A 21,232-nucleotide genomic window follows, 5' to 3' on the forward strand; every position below is an offset into this window, starting at 1 on the left:
TTTCTCAATCACCTCTAATGAGCACATGGTTAATTATACATTTTAAGGTTTATTTCTTAAAATTTCCATTTGCGAAACATCAGTTTTATCAACCTCTACTTAGATTTTCAAAGTGTTAAAATATATTCATCTATTCAGTATCATCTGTGTAAATTAGGAATAGAATAGCTGCATAGTTGATTTAGGTTCTTTTCTTCCACCATACAACAGGAACAAAAGGTGTAACTTGGAGGTAACCTACTGAGCAGTCTTCTCAAGTCCTGTTGAGCTTCCTCTAAACAGAGTGCATCTGTTGCCAGAAGGCAACACTAGCCAAAGTGGAAAACATGAGGCAGATGTCAGATGCTGTTTGGAGGCAAGGCTTGCTTTCTTATTTAAACAAACCAACAAGAAAGCTCATCAGTGCAATGTAACCAGGCTTGGAATGATTAAATTTAAACCAGCAAATGGCAATAATAATTTCTTTACTCAAAAGCTGATACAAAAAGGCTACCATGGCTTAAGTTTAGATTAAGAAAGGGAAAGAGTTAAAAACCATGATATGTTGTCATTTATAAGCATCTGGTGAACCCTTTTGCTTTCATTTTTTATCTAGCAATCAAAATAGAAGAAATTTCTGAATACATTTGGAATCTCAACTTCTATTCTGAATTAAGTCAGCAGCTGAAATTTTTTATTTACTGCTTGAACAAAAATGTAATACTGTAGTTTCAGAGTAACAGCTGTGTTAGCCTGTATTCGCAAAAAGAAAAGGAGCACTAGTGGCACCTTAGAGACTAACCAATTTAATTGAGCATAAGCTTTCGTGAGCTACAGCATCCGATGAAGTGAACTAATACTGTAGTCTAATTTTCAAGCATTCTGAGCAACCACAACTACTCCGACTTCAGTGAGAGTCCTTGGTACTCAGAACATGTGAAAATCAAGACATATCAAGTTTTAACATTTTTTTTATTGGCAACAAAACCTATTATCTATAACACGAATAAAAAAATTTTAAAAAAATCCTTCCAAGCCTAAATATAGCCTACTGTAAACTGAAAGAGACAGGCAAAACAGTTCCATTAAAATATATTATTAACAAATCTACCAGTTTTCAAGATGTTAGCCTTCAATTTAAAATCCTGTGGACTTGCTACTGAAGTATAAAATATCATTTATTTTGAAAGTAAGAAACTAAGCCTGCTGGAACTATAAAATATAATTTAGTTAAGAAGCTGAGGGAATCCTAGGCAACAGAGGAAAAGTGAAATGAATTTATTAGAAGTGAAAAATACAATAGAATGCAACTCCATTTAAATTAAATCACAATGATATAACAGAGAAGTTCTTGATCCACACCAATACAACTGAGTAAAATATGGCTTGTGTTTAAAACATGAAAAAAATAAGATTTCTCCCACAAAAAATATAAAGTTATTCTACAGGAGGTTTTGGTGCATTTCCATAAGCTACATTAGATATAGGTTTCAGAGTAACAGCCGTGTTAGTCTGTATTCGCAAAAAGAAGAGGAGTACTTGTGGCACCTTAGAGACTAACCAATTTATTTGAGCATAAGCTTTCGTGAGCTACAGCTCACTTCATCGGATGCATACTGTGGAAAGTTTAGAAGATCTTATTATATACACACAAAGCATGAAAAAATACCTCCTCCCACCCCACTCTCCTGCTGGTAATAGCTTATCTAAAGTGATCACTCTCCTTACAATGTGTATGATAATCAAGGCGAGCCATTTCCAGCACAAATCCAGGGTATAACAAGAACGTCTGGGGGGAAAGGGGGTGTAAGAAAAAACAAGGGGAAATAGGCTACCGTGCATAATGACTTAGCCACTCCCAGTCTCTCTATTCAAGCCTAAGTTAATTGTATCCAATTTGCAAATGAATTCCAATTCAGCAGTTTCTCCCTGGAGTCTGGATTTGAAGTTTTTTTTGTTGGAAAATAGCGACTTTCATGTCTGTAATCGCGTGACCAGAGAGATTGAAGTGTTCTCCGACTGGTTTATAAATAATTCTTGACATCTGATTTGTGTCCATTTATTCTTTTACGTAGAGACTGTCCAGTTTGACCAATGTACATGGCAGAGGGGCATTGCTGGCACATGATGGCATATATCACATTGGTGGATGTGCAGGTGAACGAGCCTCTGATAGTGTGGCTGATGTTATTAGGCCCTGTGATGGTGTCCCCTGAATAGATATAGATTGATAGAGCCAGAAGAGTTCCCAGAAGTCACCTACTACAGGACAGGCCTAACAAAGAAAATAACAGAACGCCACTAGCCGTCACCTTCAGCCCCCAACTAAAACCCCTCCAACGCATTATTAAGGATCTACAACCTATCCTGAAGGATGACCCAACACTCTCACAGATCTTGGGAGACAGGCCAGTCCTTGCCTACAGACAGCCCCCCAACCTGAAGCAAATACTCACCAACAACCGCATACCACACAACAGAACCACTAACCTAGGAACCTATCCTTGCAACAAAGCCCATTGCCAACTGTGCCCACATATCTATTCACGTTCTTGTTAAACCCTGGATTTGTGCTAGAAATGGTCCACCTTGATTATCATACACAATGTAAGGAGAGTGGTCACTTTAGATAAGCTATTACCAGCAGGAGAGCTTATGCTCAAATAAATTGGTTAGTCTCTAAGGTGCCACAAGTACTCCTTTTCTTTTTACATTAGATATAGTTTCAATTTTGTTCCTGCATGCAGATACACTTTATAATTAGAGTAGTGTGCTGGTTGCCAGCTCTTGGATCAGCTGGAAAGCAAGGGGAGGAAACCCCAACAGGTTAATAGAGTAGCAGGTGTTCATTATTAGCAGACCTTTGCAAGCTCTGCACTATGGGAGAGTCTTCTAAGAACTGACTCTTACTTTAGGGAATGCTGATTCAGAAAACACAGCAGACTGATTTCAGAAGCACAGGTGCATGTTTGGAATATGCGTGACATCCTTCCATTTTTGTAAATGCTCATGAAAGGTGCCAGATTGACAGCCCTGGAGACTGAAGTCTCCCATTTATCCAGAGAACAGGTTCAGCACAGGCAGGAGTTGTCTTGCCAAAATGCCACAACCCTGACCTGGAAGGCCACTTAGAAATGACCGTTTCAGAGTAACAGCCGTGTTAGTCTGTATTTGCAAAAAGAAAAGGAGTACTTGTGGCACCTTAGAGACTAACCAATTTATTTGAGCATAAGCATCCGATGAAGTGAGCTATAGCTCACAAAAGCTTATGCTCAAATAAATTGGTTAGTCTCTAAGGTGCCACAAGTACTCCTTTTCTTTTTACTTGGAAATGAGAGGATGATATAGGCTCATTCACCTACAGATCTTTCTGCAAAAGCTACAAACATAATTGCCAACTGTGGTGGTAGTTTTTTGTGATGTGCAGACCTGCCCAATGGAAGTTGGGCAGATCAATATGCTTACTTTGCACAACAGGTTAGAGACCTTTTAATTTGCAATATTCAAATAGAGTGGTTCAGTTACTAACCCATAATCTTAAATCTTCATATTCTAACTAACCAAAATTCTTATGAAATAACAAGATCTCAAATGAAATCAGTTCGATACTTATTCTAGCCAAGCACCAAAAGAAAAACACCACCGCTACACAGACAATTTGGCCTAATGTAAAAAAATAATACAACTCTCAGCTGACCGAAGGGGGAGGAAGCTTTGAATTACAATAACCCCTCCCTCTCAAGTAAGACTACACTATATCATGTACAAGCATCTTACAAAGTCCACCCACAGTAGTCTATGTTTGATCTGCATGTACTAGGCGTTTTCTTCAATCTCACAAGTGGTAAATTACTGACAGCCAATCAGGAAGGTTCATACCCAGCCTACGCCCATGAATAATACTATAATTAGCAGGTTGGTTTGATGTTTTCAACAAAATGCAGGATATGCTTTGATCATGTTTTGCTTATGGCTACTCTAGGACTAGAAAAGAAACTGGGACCTTAATGCATAATCACTGATTTTCAACACACTTTTCCAAGTCTCATGTTATTTCTCGATCTCCTCCCTCTTGTAGCACATCTAAAGGGGTAGTCTAGTTAGGTTAGCGAATAAAAGAAAATTCAGCAAGTCAAGCAAAAAATTATTAATATTACCACAGATAGATGTGCATTGGTTTCAAATATATTAAAGAAAAAAATATGTTTTGTTTCACATTTAACTACTCTGTCATTGCACATTTAATTGTGCTATGTTATTTGTTCTAGGTAACACTGAAATACAGACCATCAGTATATTTACATATTCAAATAAATGGCAGCATAGAGACCAGAGGGAAGGGAAGTTTCCCTTTCTTCTTGCAAACAAATTCACTGAACACAGAAATTGCCCTGCTGACCAAGGTCCATCAAGTCTAGTATCCTGTCTCCAACAGCGGCCAACCCCTGATACTTCAGAGAAAGATATAAGAACACTACAATAGGCAGATGTGGGATAGTCTGGCCCCCATAAAGGTCTCATTCTAAATATTAATGGTTAGAAATTGGTTTACATCTTGAAATGAGGTTTTTAGGAATTTCTGTGGCTTTCATTCTGTCTCCCCCTCCCCCCCCCAAATATTTTCTTGCAAGAACCTCATATTAGCTGTTTATGAGAGAAGACCACTAGACGAAGATTACTAGCGCTCTCTCAACCATCTGAGACTGGACCAACACTAACAGGAAAATCCATTTTTGATGGCACTATTATTGTATCTGATAATATCTGAATACTTGGGATGCAGCGGTAGACTGGCTACTTTAAAAAAAAAAAACTTAGATATTCTGCTTTAACCATGTATCCTTAAAATGAGACTACCTCCTTTTTCCACAAAGATGTTTCTAGAATGTTCAGCCAACCAGAGGATCTAAGACAATTAAAATTCATAGGTGCCATATAATAGATCTCTAAGAAATGTACAAAGCAACTCCAGATTTGAGCCAAAGGAGTCTTTTTCAAAACAGGGAGCCAAATCCTCAAACTGAATTCACCTGGAGTTCTGCCATTTAGTAGGACAGGGATGTGGCCAAGTATACCTATGGGAAATCCTTTTCTAACTCAAGCTTTCTTCCTGATCTTGTTTCAAATGAAATCTCCTCAGGGTCAGGTTGAATTTCCACAGATAATTAGTCCTGAAAAAACTGAATACAACAACGGTTAAACTGCTCCTAAGCAGCATTCTGCATAATTAGGACTGGGGTAAAAAACTCTTTATATTCCAAAATTAACTCTATCTGTTGGGGAGTTTTGTTATAAAATTATTTAACATCTGAACTTTGCTCCTGGATTTTCAGGTTTCTTTTCTGTGAGCCCAGGAGGAGTATGCTAGACTGTAGTCACAGCAGCCAGACTAGCATCTGTGGAATACAGTACGGTACCTGAATGTGGTTCAAAAACGCCATTAGAATGAAGTTTTTGATCCAGAGGGGCAGCCCCTCCTCAGTGAAGATTTCTGAACTGCACACTGCCCTCTTTTAAAACAGCATTTTACTACTAGGTGGCAGATATTTTATACAATCCTTCATTCTACAAACAGCTACAGTCAGACCAATAAATCAGTCAGTCCATCATCCTTAGCCCACTGCTGATGCGGTCTTGAACAATGTTCACTTTGGTGGTTGGGGGTGGAGAATAGGTTTCCCTAGGAATAAGCTGAATAAAACTTCCTGTTCAGCTAAAGCAGGAAATGTGCTCCAGCACTGCCTTATTCACAGAGAGTGGGAAATACTTACTAAACAAAATAGCAGGAGATGAAGCCTCAACTCAGTTGTGCTAATGAGTCTACAGTTCCCTTGTATCAGAAAAACAGAAAGCCAAACTTCTGCAAGGACTCTCTCTGCCTGCTTCAGTTGACCTCTCTCTGATGTTAGCACGCTCATGCACTTTTTTTTAAAGTGTGTGCGTATTATATTTCTCTAGCAACAATTTAGAAAGTATACAATGATGCATTTCCCTCACAGTGTGTTATATCTTCAGGACTGATAGAGTTGTGGATGCAGGCCATGTCTACACTACAGGCGCTGCAGCAGCACAGCTATGGGGCTGTAGCTATGCCATTGTAGTGTTATAGCATAGATGCTGCCCAAGGACAGAAGGGGTTTTTCCCATTGCTGTAGGAATTTCACCCCCCAAAGTGGTGGTAGCCAGGTTGATGGAAGCATTCTTCTATCCGCCTAGCCTCAGGGGGGAGAATTTTTCACGCTCCGGAGCACCATAGCTATGTTGACCTAACTTAAGTGTAGATGAGGCCCTAGAAAACAACAGTAGTTAAAGTCCCCCCCAACACGAGTCAGTTTCTTCTTCTGCAGCACAAAGTGCAATAAACCAAATCCCACCCTAGTATGGGAGACATCTGACCCAGAAAACTTCACAAGGTTCATTTCATAGTATTTCCTTCCTAATATCTCCTTGAAGAAGCAGAAAGGACCGGGGAGATGTGGAAGAGGCAAAAGGTGTGACCTCCCAGGCCTGTGAACAGCAAAGGAGGAAAGCAGTGTTAATATTTACATAGATATCAAATGTCTCCACCTAGCCCCTACAACAAATACATGTCCTGTCTGATCTCCAGAACAGGCTGATCAATGCTGTGTAGCCAGGCTTATGTTCTACTCTGTGTGCTCCTCAGCCAAAAGCCACCTAATTAGAGGACAGGTTTCAGAGTGGTAGCCGTGTTAGTCTGTATCAACAGAAAGAACGAGGAGTACTTGTAGCACCTTAGAGACGAACAAATGTATTTGAGCATAAGCTTTCGTGGGCTGAAGCCCACTTCATCAGATGCATGCAGTGGAAAATAGAGTAGGAAGATGACAGATAATGAAAAAAATGGGGGTTGCCATACCAACTCTTAATGAGACCTGCTGATAATAGCCCACCTTAATCGACTGATCTCGTTAAGACCAATCTCTCTCTCTCTCTCTCTCCCCCTACTGTATTTTCCACTGCATGCATCTGATGAAGTGGGCTTTGGCCCAAGAAAGCTTATGCTCAAATAAATTTGTTCGTCTCTAAGGTGCCACAAGTACTCCTCATTCTTTCTGTTGATCAGAGGAGTTTCCTGATCAGAGTGGAAGCAGAACGGCCTGATGTCGAGAACTTCCTCTCATTGTTCCATCAATTGGGTAAGGAGAATGAAACAGAGTAAAATGAACATGTAACTACCTTGTCTTCACTCCATTTAATCCTGGAGAGTGTCTTCAGACCAGTTTTCTAAATGGAAAACCTTATAATGCAGATTATATGTACAAAATAATTAGAAGATTTCTTCTACAAACGCATCTAAGTCATATTTGTAACTAAGAAGAATTGAAGCATCTAAACAGTCAAATTAGATTAAGCAATCATACCTGGTGAAATCCAGGAATTCACACTGGATGGATGCTTTAGGATTAAATTTTAATTGAGGGTTAATTGAGTCTGTAAATTTTCAGGAAAAAGCATGCTTTTATCTACATAAACACTCCTCTGTTTACAGCACCATATTTACATATAGGATGAGACCCCGAGTGCTTCCTGAAAGGTGCTGAGTGCCCTTGACTCCCCTAAAAAGCAATGACATTTGAGGGTGTCTAGCACCTCATAGTATCAGGCCCCAAATGAGTAAAGAAAAGGGTATAATTCACTCAAGAGCCACTACTGCCATCTCATGAGTATTTGTCCACTGCTCATAAAATGACAATCACACCTAGTAGGCTCACACTTGCATTTACTCCCAGTCCCCATCTTGGCTGTGAAGTTTAAAATCTGAAAATTTCCCTTTAAGGTATATTACATTACTGAATCCTGTTTCACTGAAGTTTGCACAGTGCCTTGAAGATGAAAGTGCGACTGTTGTTTATTAATTATTATTCTTCTTATTATAACTACTGTGTTTTACAAAGGCATACAACAATGAGGAAATTACATAAGCTTAATGAAAACCTGAGGAAGGATTGTCAAAAATCTAATGGCTCTGTTCCAGGAATGAATTCTCTAGAAATACCAATACAGCCAAACTAAGGTCACAATATTGCATGCAATGCTGAAGTTTTACAACCACCCTGAGCCATTAGTGCTTAGAACCACTATCACCTTGGGCCATTAACTCCAAGTCATCAAACCCAGGAAAGGCTTTGCATCTTAATAGCCATAGTTGCTGCACAACACACTGCTCATGATGCAAAATTCAAATAAAAGGAGCTTAACATGCACTATTCTAGCTTTTCTCTTAATAAATCTTAACAAACCTGCAGCATGATCTAGATCTCAAACTTCAGCTCCATTAGGCAGTCAAGAGGAACAAGTTCCAAAGATGGGGTCTTCAACAGAGTATTCTACTGCTGAAGACAGAAGGCCAATTTTCAGGCACAGACAGCCAAGACACCTCACTCGACCTCACTTGTCACAGAGGGACATAGGAAAAGACATGATCTTCCAGATCATACAGGGCTCTACAGATTGTCTCCAACATCTTGAATTGCATATAGACGAGAATAGAAAGCTAGTACAGTGCATTTTAAGTATTCAGAAGGTGAACTTTCCACATGAAATGCATTACAGAAATCCAGCCTATCCTGTTTAGATAGACAAGAAGATTCCACTGTTATAAGAGTTACAAATGTGTGCCACGTGTAGGGTTGCCAACTTTCTACTTGCACAAAACCAAACACCCTTACCCAGCCCCCTGCCTCACCGCTCCTCAGAAGCCCCGCCCATGCCCTGCCCCTTTCTCCAAGACCCTACTGCCACTCACTCCATCCCCCCTCCCTCTATTGCTTGCTCTCCCCACCCTCACTCACTCATTTTCACTGGGCTGGCTCAGGGGGTTGGGGTGCAAGAGGGGGTGAAGGCTCCGGCTGGGGGTGCAGGCTCCGGCGTGGGGCCAGAAATGAGGAGTTCAGGGTGCGGGAGGGGGCCCTTCAGGGTGCGGGAGGGGGCTCTGGGCTGAGGCAGAGGGTTGGGATGCAGGAGGGGGTGAGAGCTCTGGCTGGGGGTACAGGCTCTGGGGTGGGTCTGGGGATGAGGAGCTTGGAATGCAGGAGGGTGCTCCGGGCTATGATTGAGGGGTTCGGACGGCAGGAGGGGGATCAGGGCTGGGGGTTGCAGTGCGGCAGGGGGTGCAGGCTCCAACTAGGAGTGCAGGCTCTGGAGTGGGCCCAGGGATGAGGGGTTTGGGGTGCACGAGAGGACTCCGGGTTGGGGGGGGGCTCAGGGCTGGGGACTGTGGCTTGGGGTTGGGGCATGGGCTTACCGCAGGTGGCTCCTGGTCAGCAGTGCAGCAGGGCTAAGGCAGGCTCCCTGCCTGGCCTGGCTCCACACTGTACCCCGGAAGCAGCCAGCAGGTCCAGCTCCTAGGCAAGGGGCCACGGGACTCTGCGTGCTGCTCTTGCCCACAGGCACACCTCCCCCGCCAACTCTCATTGGCTGCAGATCCTGGCCAATGGGAATGTGGAGCTGGTGCTCAGGGCGGGGGCAATGCACGGAGCCCTGTGTGGCCCCTCCCCCGCCTAGGAGCTGGACCTGCTGGCCGCTTCCAGGGCACAGCGCGGTACCAGGACAGGTAGGGACTAGCCTCCCTTAGACCTGCAGCACCGCCAACTGGACTTTTAATGGCCCAGTTGTCAGTGCTAACCGGAGCCGCCAGGGTCCCTTTTTGACCGGACATTCCGGTCGAAAATGAGACACCTGGCCAGGCTAGACACATGTATTCTTTACTTGTTTGAAAAGTCTAAAAGTCCATCTGCATCCAGGGCACTCAGTGAATGTATTTTAATTAACACATTCTTTAAGCAGAACAGATTTTCTCTAAAATGAGCATTAGGGAGACCAAAGGTTGATAACTAAAAAGAACTAGCTGACAGTTTAAGACAAATTTTAAATTACTAATGCTATTAACACATAAAAGTACAGGATGCTATAGCAGCATTGAGGAACATATGGGCCTTACACTCAGGTATGTAGCCAGACAAACAAGCATACTGCATGGCTGTTTTGAGAATGACTAATGACCAAGAATCAAAGACAAAAGGGTTTGTTATGGTTATGTTGCTTCCACTCCTGCCCCACCCTTGTGTGCATGCCTGTGTGTGCGCACATATTGTTCTAAACTATAATCCATATTTTAAAAAAAAACAAAAAACCCTTAATATTCCTACCCAGAGTAAAAATAGTTCCCCAGATTCTGGGACCAGGCAGCAATAAGCAGCTTAGAGCAACAACCACCTTCTGGCTGCTTGACTGGCAAACTTTAAGGGAGTCCCATCCCTCTCTCTAGGCTAAAGGAATATAAGACATGATGATGGGATCTTCAACCCAAGGAGGGATTCTCTGGGTTCTAACAAGTACAAAATAAACTTTTGAAAGCTCCATAACACAAAAGTTAAACCAAAATACTTAACCACCAACTGCAATATTATTAATGAAAAGTCTATGCTTCTCAGCAACCTGTGCACCAGCAATAAGGAACCAACAACTGAGAACAATGTTAATTGATTTACTCTCCTCCATTCCTTCCCTTCAGCTAATGGTCTGTTATGTGAAATTTTTATTGTGTAGGTATGTTACTCTGAAAAGCAAATATTTGTGACACTGGTATACAAAACAAAACCAAACATAATTAAACTACTCTCTTTATTTTACAGATACTTCCTTCAATGCCAGCACCACAGGGTTAAACTTGCAGACAAGCCTTGACAGCTTCCATTATAGATGAGTTCATGATGTTAACTACTGTTGATCACCCCACTAAATCTCATTTTCAAGAATACAAGCAGAAGAAAGAATGTTACCTGTTAATTCTCTTGTGACATGAAGCTGCATATTAAAATGGTTAGTCTGAACAGCAGCTATAAAAAGTTGTTAGTCATCCAAAATAATCCACAAGAATCCACGGTTGCGTCACAAGAAATCTTTTTTAAAATAAATTTTTAAACATAAACATAACTCACTATTAAATACAGCTCAATAAACTATGTAACTTTATTAATTAAATGAGGCTTTGTAAATCACGGAGGTATAAAGAAAAGGCAATGTAATTTGTCTACACTGGAGAGGCATCTCTAAATGCCTGAGGAAGGCAGAATATAAGAAATATGTACAGTTCTGGGAATTTAAATACACAAAGAAAATGTCAAAAGGAATTCAGAGAAGACAAAGAAAAAATGAAAAAATTCTTGAGTATTTCAGAGTAGCAGCTGTGTTAGTCTGTTTTCTTTTTGCGAATTCTTGAGTATTGTACTTTTCAAGTGGTGTAAGAAGTGAGGTGGGTGGTGATAAGCCATCTTTGGCCTACATTTTGGAGTGCCAGAACACGTGTCAATAGGGTGACCAGATAGCAAATGTCAAAAATCAGGACACTTTTTTCAGGGGGTATAGTCGCTATATAACACAAAGCCCCTAATGTTGAGATGTCTGGTCACCCTACAGACCAAGAAACTACATCTATCAGGTGAGATTTTGATGTACCCTTTTCTCTGTGCCAGTTGAAAAATGTAGTGATTATAGGAATTTTCTGAGATTTACAGAATGGTCTTTTTTCCACCTAATTGTGTGTGCATGCTTGGGAGAGCAAAGGTAATATCTCAAAGATCTTCCACTCTTTTGAACTCAATGTAGTCTATACAAACTGAAAAATAACTCCCTTGGTACTTGTTTAGACAGCTTTTAGGTTCCTTCTCAGTGAACTGATTTGGTGACTAACAAAGATGGACCTAAACAAAACCCAAACATGAGGGATTCAAAATCCAAGGGAAAATCTAAATTTTGCAGCTTGAGCTCTGTATTGAGTTATAAATACAAATTTAATCTGCATATAAGAGAGTATCATATAAATGAAAGTCAAGTCAGAACCACCATGGAACAGAGAAAAAAACAAACAAAATGTTTGACAGAACTAAAGTATATACAAATTTTAAAATGTTAATTGAGGTATACACAAGCAATCTGATGAATGGATATAACTAAACTGGTTCAAAAAATTGCATAAACCAGACATAAAAGAAAAGTCTCACAGTAACTGTGCCATATTATAGCTGAAAACTACTAGCGTTAAAAGTGCTGACAAACAAATCCCTCACACTGTACTGTCAGTTCACTGTTCTTTATCCTACAGCCCTGCTTTTCACTAAGTCAGATCTGTGACAGGCAGAGAGAGACTGGAAAAAAAACCCCTCCATGCTGAAAACTTCACTACCCTGAGCCAGCAGGAAATTCCAACTGCTCCATGCACAGGAGCCAAAAAGAGAACTACTGGAACAAAAAGTGGAACTTCGTGTGAAAACCGTGTGGTGATCCCTCTGAACTTCGGTTGAGAGAGAGAGAGGAGACGATTATGTGAAGCAAGCTTGGCTGGAGTTTTCTATTTCAGTGAGAGTGGAGGGCCAGGTTGGGGAATGTTTATTGGGCTCCAAATTATTAGAAATAACAGCACTCAACGTGTTTTGTTTTTTTGTTTGTTTTTTTATACATGAAGTAATAAAGGACAGCAGGCTGTTGAGGGGAGGAGGCAGGCACTGAGGACAGATCTACAAGGGAAAATGCATCACATTAATGTCACTTAACACATATGTTTTCTAATGTGATGCATTTTCCAGTGTGTATCCAGGTTTGTCGAGTTTCATATCATGTTAATACCAGTTAGACCGGACAAAGTTGCCCTTTCAAATGTTTTCAGCTGGCCATGGCTAACAGCCAAATCACAACCATTTAACTCGTTTTCAAACAACTGGCCTTGGCCACACCAAGTTAACATCTTAGTTAACACATTTTCTATTAGGATGGATCTTCCCAGCGTAAACAAGGCCTAAAACCCTAACCGTGCAAACTGCTCCATGCTAAATGTATGGGGCTCCCTGCGGCTTAGGGGCCCGCCCATTTCGTGCTCCGAGCCGGCCTGATTAACAGCCTCAAAACAAACCTCGTCTTGGCTGATCAGCTCAGCCCTGCGGATTCCCCATCCCCGCCGAAGAGGTTCGCAAGCCTGGCATCAATCAGGCACGCAGACGTGCTACGCGGGCGGGCGGGACAGATTCCCCAGTGGAGCGGCCAGGCTTGGGAGAACCACCAATTTCAATGTGTCCCCTTCCCCCCAATTAAGCCTGCAGACCTGGGCAGGAGCCGAGCGTCTGCTTCCTCAAAGCCGGCCGGCTGGGTCAGCCCGCTCAAAGGCTGAGCTGGGCGGACTAACTATGGGGACGGGAAAGACCTTTAACCCCCCAGGGCTTCCACTGTTCACCAGGCAGCTTCACGGCCAGGTCTGCATCCCCCCCCCCCCCACACACACACGGTTCTTACTGCAAACAACGCGCTCTGCGCTCGGGCCGGGCAGCTCCGGCCGGGGGCCAGCCCGGCCCCAGCAGCGAGCCGCCCCAAAGCGGGCGAGAAGAAGTTGGCAGGCAACTCACGGATTTTCACTCGGCGGTGGTCGAGGCGGGCGCTCAGAGCGCGCAGGGAGCCCAGGCGGCGCTGGAGCCGGGCGCTGCGTCGGCACAGGGCGTCCGCTTGGCTCTGGATCTCGCCGAAGATGTCGCTGGCGCAGCGGGAGAGGTCGGAGAGCTGCCAGAGCAGGGAGACCAGCGAGTGCGAGCTGACCTGCTCCAGCGAGCCGAACAGCAGCAGCCCCGCGCCGCGCCGGCCGCTCCCGGCCCCGCCGCCCGCCCGCGCTCGCTCTTTGTCCCCCGCTTTGGCCGGTCCCGGCAGAGCATCTTCCAACCTGCACAGCTTCAGGGGCTCCACCGTCCTCAGCGGGAAAGGCATCGCGGGGGTTGGGGGGCGCGGGGGGGGGGGCGTTACACTTCCTGGGAGCAAGAAATGCTCATTCAAAAACAAGAGCCACAAGAGTTCAGAGGGAAAACCGACAATCCACAAACTTGTTCCCCACCCTCAGCTCCAGAGAGAGATTACCGGGGGGGGGGGGGGGAGAGACTTCACGCTGCACCCCGGGAGAAGCCCTGAACGGAGCTCACGTGCGGGAGGTGCAGAGAGAAGTCCAGCGGGGGCAGCAGGAGGCACATTGCACTCAGGGCGACAGAGGGGAAAGAAGCTGGCTCAGTGGGAGGAGGAGAAGCGGTGAAGTTGTTTGTAGCGAGGAGACAGGAAAACAGCCCGAGTTTCTCCCCCCAAAGTGGAGATGGGGAGGAGGAAGCGGGGGGGGGGGGAGGTCAGAGTGCCCTGGCTACAGCCACAAAGAAGGAAAACCAGGAAAAGAAAAGAGAAGCGGAAGAGAGGAAGGGAAAGAAAAAGCCCAACGCAGCCTGAGCAGCCACCTGGGACCCCCTGAGCTGCTGCAGCCACTCACTCCTCCGAACGTCCACCCAAACTCCAAACCAAACCCGGAAAGCGAAAGCAGGAGGGAGAGAGGGGGAAATAAATACGCGCACCAACAAACCTGGGAAAAGAGGCCGCCGCCTACCTGTGGCTGCCCGAACTGGAGCCTCTGCCAGAGCCTCCCCCCTGGCAGCCAGCCGCAAAGGTGAAAAGAAAGCCTGCCTCCGCTCTGCCAGCCCCTGTGGGGACCAGCTGAAGTGGGATCATCTTTGCCTCGCCCACCCACCCCCGTATCAGTTAGAACTTCACTCTTCCCAGAGGGAAAAATTACCCTCCTTTGTCTTCTCCTATCAACCAAAACTTGACTGTACCGCAGGGGTTTTCAACCTTTTTTCATTTGCAGACTACTAAAAAAAAATTGAATGGAAGTGCAGACCCCTTTGGAAATGTTAGGTACGGTCTGCAGCCCACAGGTTGAAAACCACTATTCTATAGTAACAGCAACCTTTCGCAGACTCCTTAGATAGAGTCTGCACACACACACACACACACCTGGCACACACAAGGGATCCATGGACCACTGGTTGAAAACCACTGCCCTAGAGAGAAGCACAGGAGACCCTCACTGCATCTCTGCTCTCCCTCTTCCACTGCTTTTCCTTTCTTACACTAGACAGTACTCAAGAGCACATGAAAAGGCACAACCTCTCTTTAAACACACACACACAAGTCAGAAGCCACACATACAGCATATTTTAATGATTGTTTTGTAATTAATATATAGTGTAGGTTTTCAGATAAGTGACCCCTACACAGAAGCAAAATCCAAGTAAGCCAGCACAACATGCAAGGTTACAAACCCAATGAGTTACTTCAATATGCAGGCAGTGTTTTAGCCTTGTTGGCCCCATGATATTAGAAAGACAAGGTGGGCCAATAAAAGAAATTACCACCACCTCCTTGTCTCTCTTTCTTCAATATGCAATGCGGGCATAGATGAAAACTACACTCTCCATCCTCACACTTGTTCCTCCTCTGACCCCATACTGTATTCTGTTGGGATGCTCTTAATCATGACTACTATACTAAGATATCCCCTATGGAACCAATTTAGCTTTGTGTTAGTGAATGGCAATGACTGCTGCTTAATTGGACTATTGTCCTATTTTTGCTGCATGTGTAGAGAAGAACAAAATCATAGACTGCTTGTGGACAGGGAATCTGGGGGGGAAATGGAAAATAGTTATTCTGTCCTCTACATTTCCCTCCTAACTGCAGCATAATTTAGTATCCAAGATACTTGAAGTACTAGAAACTCTCCCGCTGCAGTTTTGGCATTAGCTATGCTATGAAATTTTATGAAAAAATCCCCACCAGTGGCTAGAACTGGGTTAGTTGCATCAGTGTGGATATCTATCTAAAGTTCTTCAGTGCATCCCAAGGCTTTTGAGGTAACACAGGAGTTAGTGCTAATGGCAGGACACAGCCAATGGGAGTATAATAGGAGCAGTTGCTGAATTGCTGTGGAGTGTGGATCATTTTCATCTGCAAAAAAACCATCAGTCACTTATGGTTCTGTCATTAGTATTGCCTTTAACAGATGAAGAAGCTACGAAGATTTGAGGAAATATAGTGGCAGACTTGGAAAAGTAGGATTCTCCTTCCATGTGTTTTTACTGACAAAAGATATCATATAGGGCAATATTTAAAAACCCTTAGGCCCTAATCCTGCAAACACACCTGTACTAAACTTTACTACCATGAGTTGTTAATATCCAGGTAATGATAGTTAGCCAGTTAGAACTTGCTCACGAAAGCTTATGCTCAAATAAATTGGTTAGTCTCTAAGGTGCCACAAGTACTCCTTTTCTTTTCGCGAATACAGACTAACACAGCTGTTACTCTGAAACCTTAAGCACTGTCTTTGTAATACAGAAGTTGCCAATAAATATTAAAATAAGATTAAGTGACAATGAAATTCAGTTATTAACATTTTTATTCTTGTATTTTTGTTCAGGGCTGTATTTTATAAGATTTAGGCATATTTTTAAATGACTTTTTCTTTTAATTGGAATAGCCACTTAACTAGGACTATATAGCTTGTTCACAAGGATGTTTGAATTAAGAGAATTATAGTTTTATGACAGGTTTCAGAGTAGCAGCCGTGTTAGTCTGTATTTGCAAAAAGAAAAGGAGTACTAGTGGCACCTTAGAGACTAACAAGTGGGTATGTGTAGAAGATGGAATTAATGAGCCAAAGGGACTTTGTAGTCCTTTAAAAAAAAAATCTATATTAGAGTTAGGTAAAGAATAAGTGATGGTGTCTTAATTATTTTTTTTTAATTATATCTGTTGAATACTGTGCTTGCCACAAAACCATGAAGACATACCTGCAACTGAAATTCCTTATATGAGATGACGACTATACTAATTTTTATAATACTTGAAGTTTTAATAATAGATGGGTTAAATAAAAATTAAGGATCTAACACTGATTTTCTTCTTACTAGAGAAGTTCAGCTTTCAGCCCTGATCCTGCAAAACCTTTATGTATGTTCTTAGCTTTATACATATGAATAGTTCCACTGAGTATGGTTCAGGGAAAGGATAATATTTAATACAGAACCAGGTTGGAAGAGCATTAATCATTAAACAAAACTATAGGCCAGATGCTCAGCTAGTGTCAAAGAGTGAAACTCCACTGCAGTCAATAAAATAGCACTAATTTCACTAAGTGAGGCTCTCTCTGGTCCTGCATTTGCAGACTGGAAATTTAACTTAAATCTTAAAAAACCTAAAACTTTTTGGCATGGGAATAATCCCCAGGCAAAATAAGAAATGGAAATGTCACTGGGAGGGACTGCTATGGTCTCACTGTGTCAGCAAGCCATAAGTTTCTGCCCACAGAGAAGGAAGGGGCATAGGAAGGAAAAAAACAACCTTAGAAACTTCCTCATCTAAAGCAATTGAAGAGCTAAAGCATTTATCATAATAAAGAGAGAACAGATTAAAATAGTGAAGTTAATTAGAAGAACAGATACCAACTTTGTTTTTCCACAAAAGGAATTTTATATTTTCACAAAAGGTACTTCTAGAAACACATGCATATAATCTTACCTCTTCTGAGAGTTTCTTGTTGGAAAACTTCTTACGTCCCCCTTTGCAGCATTGAGAATGTGTGTTATTTTATTTATTTTTAATTTTTTTTGTTGCACAGCTCCCCCTTTCTGCTAGAACAAAGATAACAAATTACACACATCAAATTAAGTGCCTAAATATGGGGAAAATGTAGGTATCTGATATGGCCTAAGAAAGCTTGCCTGCTCCATTTCTCCTAATAATGAGAAACGGGGGAACAAACTGGGGAGTGGGAGACAGAATGGGAGTGGCAAAGAAGACAAACAGAGGAAGAGGCAGTAGAAACTCTATTGACCTGAAACTCTTAATATCTATTTTATTTTAAAGTACATGTGCTAAAAATGTTGACTCACTAAGTATCATAACCATATGCTCCACACCTTTAAGTTACAAGTTCAGTTACAACATTAGGGCTCCAGTAACTTTAAAGGTCTATGTCCACAAGTGGAAAACTACAAAGGCTTGTAGAAATTACTCATTGCTTATTGTAGGTGGAGCACTAAACTACTCTTTACTCACTTCAATCCATTTGAGCTGGTAAATGGAGAGTTATGGCACAGAGGAAAGTATACTTATCCATCCATTAACCATTTGTCAGGGTGGAATGAGGGCCTACAGGTGAGCCTGGGACTAGTTACCTCAATCCCCAGGCAGACTAATTAACACATCTGAGCTACAGCAGAATGGCCTGTTTGGCCAGCCCACCCAACTGGATGAAGGGAGCCAGCACACCTGTTTTTTTAAGCTTAGCACCAGGTCACTGGCTGTGCAATGCTTAGGCTTGCAGATGTGATTGCTTCTGTGTCTGCCTTGTTCCTGTCTTGCCCCAGTTCTGTTCTTTGTCTGGTTCCTCCCTGGTCCCTGACCTGAGCTCTGACCAGTAGGATGACTGTCACTGTTCTGATTACTAGTCCTGACCATCACACATCTGGTCTTGCTGAAATATTAACAATGTGCCAATCTGCTAGTGTATATGTGGTCATGTGGGATCAATGTGTTTATTTACTGTAGCTGTGCCCATAAATTCAAACTACCTGGCCAGAAATGCTGAAGAGACTGAGCTGATACTTTGAAACTAGAACCATAAAGTCCTCATTGTTATGTTTTTTTAGAGGAAGAATTTATACTTTCCAGTTGCTCCCTGAACAGTGATCTGTATTATGCTGCTTTGGTTTGAATTTTAGAACTCAGCCTTAATGTACAGGGCATACGTTCAGCTTCATCATTTGTGGCTTACTCTGGCTGTGGAGCTGGAGATGTCTGAGATGTGGGCATTAAAAAGGGGCATATTCTATATGAGAAAGAAATAGGTTTTCTGTCATTTTACTCCGGTTAAACAAAAAATGTGGGTAGTCTTCTGGAGCACTGGTTGATGTCAGTCTAGGCCACAATAGACATCTGTCCTCACTGAAAAACTTCCAAGCAATCTGAAACAACTATAATGACTGCTCAGAAAAAGCAAAAATATGCAGGAGCTGGGGAGTGAATTTGACCTATAAAGTTTGTCTGAAATTGTCCTTTTAAGTAAAATAAAACCTACTGTACATTTCTTAGGACATGGAAGTCAGAGTTTTGCCATTCACCTCAATGGGGCCAGGATTTCATCCCATATCTTTATATCTGTACCTCCCACATGCATACTAGTGGTTCTATATTAAAAATATGGTGGTGGGTTTTTTTAATTCTCCTCCAAAGGTGCTAACTGTTGTTTTTTTAATTTTAAATATCAATACACTATCTTGAAGATCACCTTTGTTGCATGCTAATGCTGCAGAACCCCTGATTGGCATTTTGGCCCAAGCTCTGAAGATACCAGTAACCAATATGACTGACTGAAATCTCCCCTTACGTAGCATATCAATTTTAAACTTGTTTTTACAACTCTGCCCTAGCTTATACCTCAGGACCAATCAGTGGCGCTGGAAGTAGGGGTGCTGCTGCAGCCCCGACTTGAAGCACTAATAACAAACACCAAATACATGGTTTCCATCATCAGCATATAAAAAAACTATAAAAATTGCTCCAGCTCCCCTGGGCCCAAGCCTGCCAGCTAGTCCCTGTGAGCAGATCCCTGTGCTTCTCAGAGCTACAGTGACTTCCATGGAGCACTGCACAAGGGAAGGGACTGCCCAGTTTTTCCTGCCAACAGCATCAGTCTCAAACCCCTTTTCCCAGTCCCCTATCCTGGCCATTTTACATGCATTTTATGCATGAAATATCCCTGTGATGTTCCCCTCTGGTGCTGACTGTACCAATGATCTGCTAGGCCACTCCAATCCGTAAGCCTGGGAGCCAGCCTTACCCTGCTCTGCTGTGAGAACCCCCTTTCCTAGGCTGTTCACACACAGCCTCTGGCATGTAAACTGCTCCCAGCTACTTGCAACTGAATGACATTAGCCAATATCTCCGGTCCCAGACACAACCCTAAGAACCTCCATCTTACAGTGTCCAGTTATGCCTGCTGGACACTGCAAGCATATATGAGTTTGTCAATTTAACAAAGAAATTGATATGTACCATGCTTGTTATCCCAAGGAGAGTCTCTGACACACTTCAAACCAAACACACTTCTTCAGGTAGAATAACAAACAGATTTATTAACTATAAAGATAGATTTTAAGTGATTATAAGTCAAAGCATAACAAGTCAGAGTGGTTACCAAAATAAAATAAAATATAAGCATGCAGTCTAAACTCTCAACCCCATTAGGCTGGGCAGCAACTAGATTAAGCAGTTTTTCTCACCCCACTGGATATTGCAGTCCTTAATATTCAGGTTTGTTCCTTAAACCTGGGCCAATCTCTTGTGTTAGAGTCTTGTTTTCTTCTCTGTGTTTTGATTATTTGCAGCATAGGTGGGGGCAGGAGAAAGGCCCAGTATGTGTCCACTCTGTCTGTTTTACACTCTCAGTCCATGTGCTTGGGGAGCACAAGTCCAGACATGTCTGGAGGGCATTGCTCAGTCTCTCCAAGCAAGGTTGAGCAATTCCCCTGGTGTGGCCTCATGAAGGTGAGTCATTGCATTGTAACTTCCTTGCTGGACAAGCTATCTTATTTTTTGTAAGTTATACATTTTACAGAATCTTTAAGATGTATACATACTAAAAACTGAGGAATTACATGATCTTATTACTAGAGTATAAATCTTGTCATCATTTTACTTCTCCCCTTTTAAAAAAAACTTTCAGTCATTGTATCATGTCTAAAATCAGACTGTAGATTCTTTATCATGGGATCATGTAAACTCTTTTAATGCCTCGTGCATTTTTGGGTGCTGTATAATAGCAACATCTACTGGGATCTAAGCCTCACCTCCAGGGTAGCAGCAGAGGTCCAATAAAATAATCAAAGTAATTCCAATAGGATAATGTGAATCAGAAAGGAATTACGAAAAGTATTCATGTGATGTAGTACATTTTTAACAGAAGCATTTTTGTTCCATCATCAGCATATAATGTCTACTGCAAAAAATACTGCAGTTTATGCAAATAGATGAAAAGGGACCATATCACACACTTCCCTCCCCTTCCTCTCCTCCCAATAATTTCCCTGCCATTGAGAACATAGTAACTGTACTGATAAATTAAAATATTCCTGAGGAGCTGGTACAAAGGGATTCCCATGTAAGACTCAACACAAGGACTAGTGAACAAAGATTAAATGTTTCAACTGATTGCATTTTCTAAAAGGCTTTCATATTGTGATTTATATAAATAAGATGTTTCTTCAACCACTCTTGTATTTAAAAAACAGTTAAGAGTATTAATTTCTATCTAATAAAGATATCAATGGGCGTTGAAAGCAGTCAATACTTTATAACCTCAGGTGCCAAGTTATTC

General features: G+C 42.2%; 1 protein-coding gene across 5 annotated transcripts in view; it reads right to left on the reverse strand.

Moving 5' to 3' along the window:
- NHSL1 (NHS like 1) overlaps positions 1–14,265 on the reverse strand; it is a 262,680-nt gene extending 248,415 nt beyond the window's left edge. For 3 of the 5 annotated variants that reach the window (XM_073337452.2, XM_073337451.2, XM_073337449.2), the window contains exon 1: positions 13,395–14,259. In XM_073337452.2, the coding sequence (XP_073193553.2) occupies positions 13,395–13,746 (352 nt within the window). In that variant the 5' untranslated portion in view covers positions 13,747–14,259. Of the gene's footprint in view, positions 1–13,394 lie in introns of all 5 variants that reach the window. The other 2 variants (XM_073337450.2, XM_073337458.2) reach the window with 2 other exon arrangements.
- Positions 14,266–21,232: the final 6,967 nt, after the last annotated feature.

This window comes from Lepidochelys kempii, chromosome 3, assembly GCF_965140285.1.
Source record: "Lepidochelys kempii isolate rLepKem1 chromosome 3, rLepKem1.hap1, whole genome shotgun sequence".
Taxonomy (NCBI): domain Eukaryota; kingdom Metazoa; phylum Chordata; order Testudines; family Cheloniidae; genus Lepidochelys; species Lepidochelys kempii.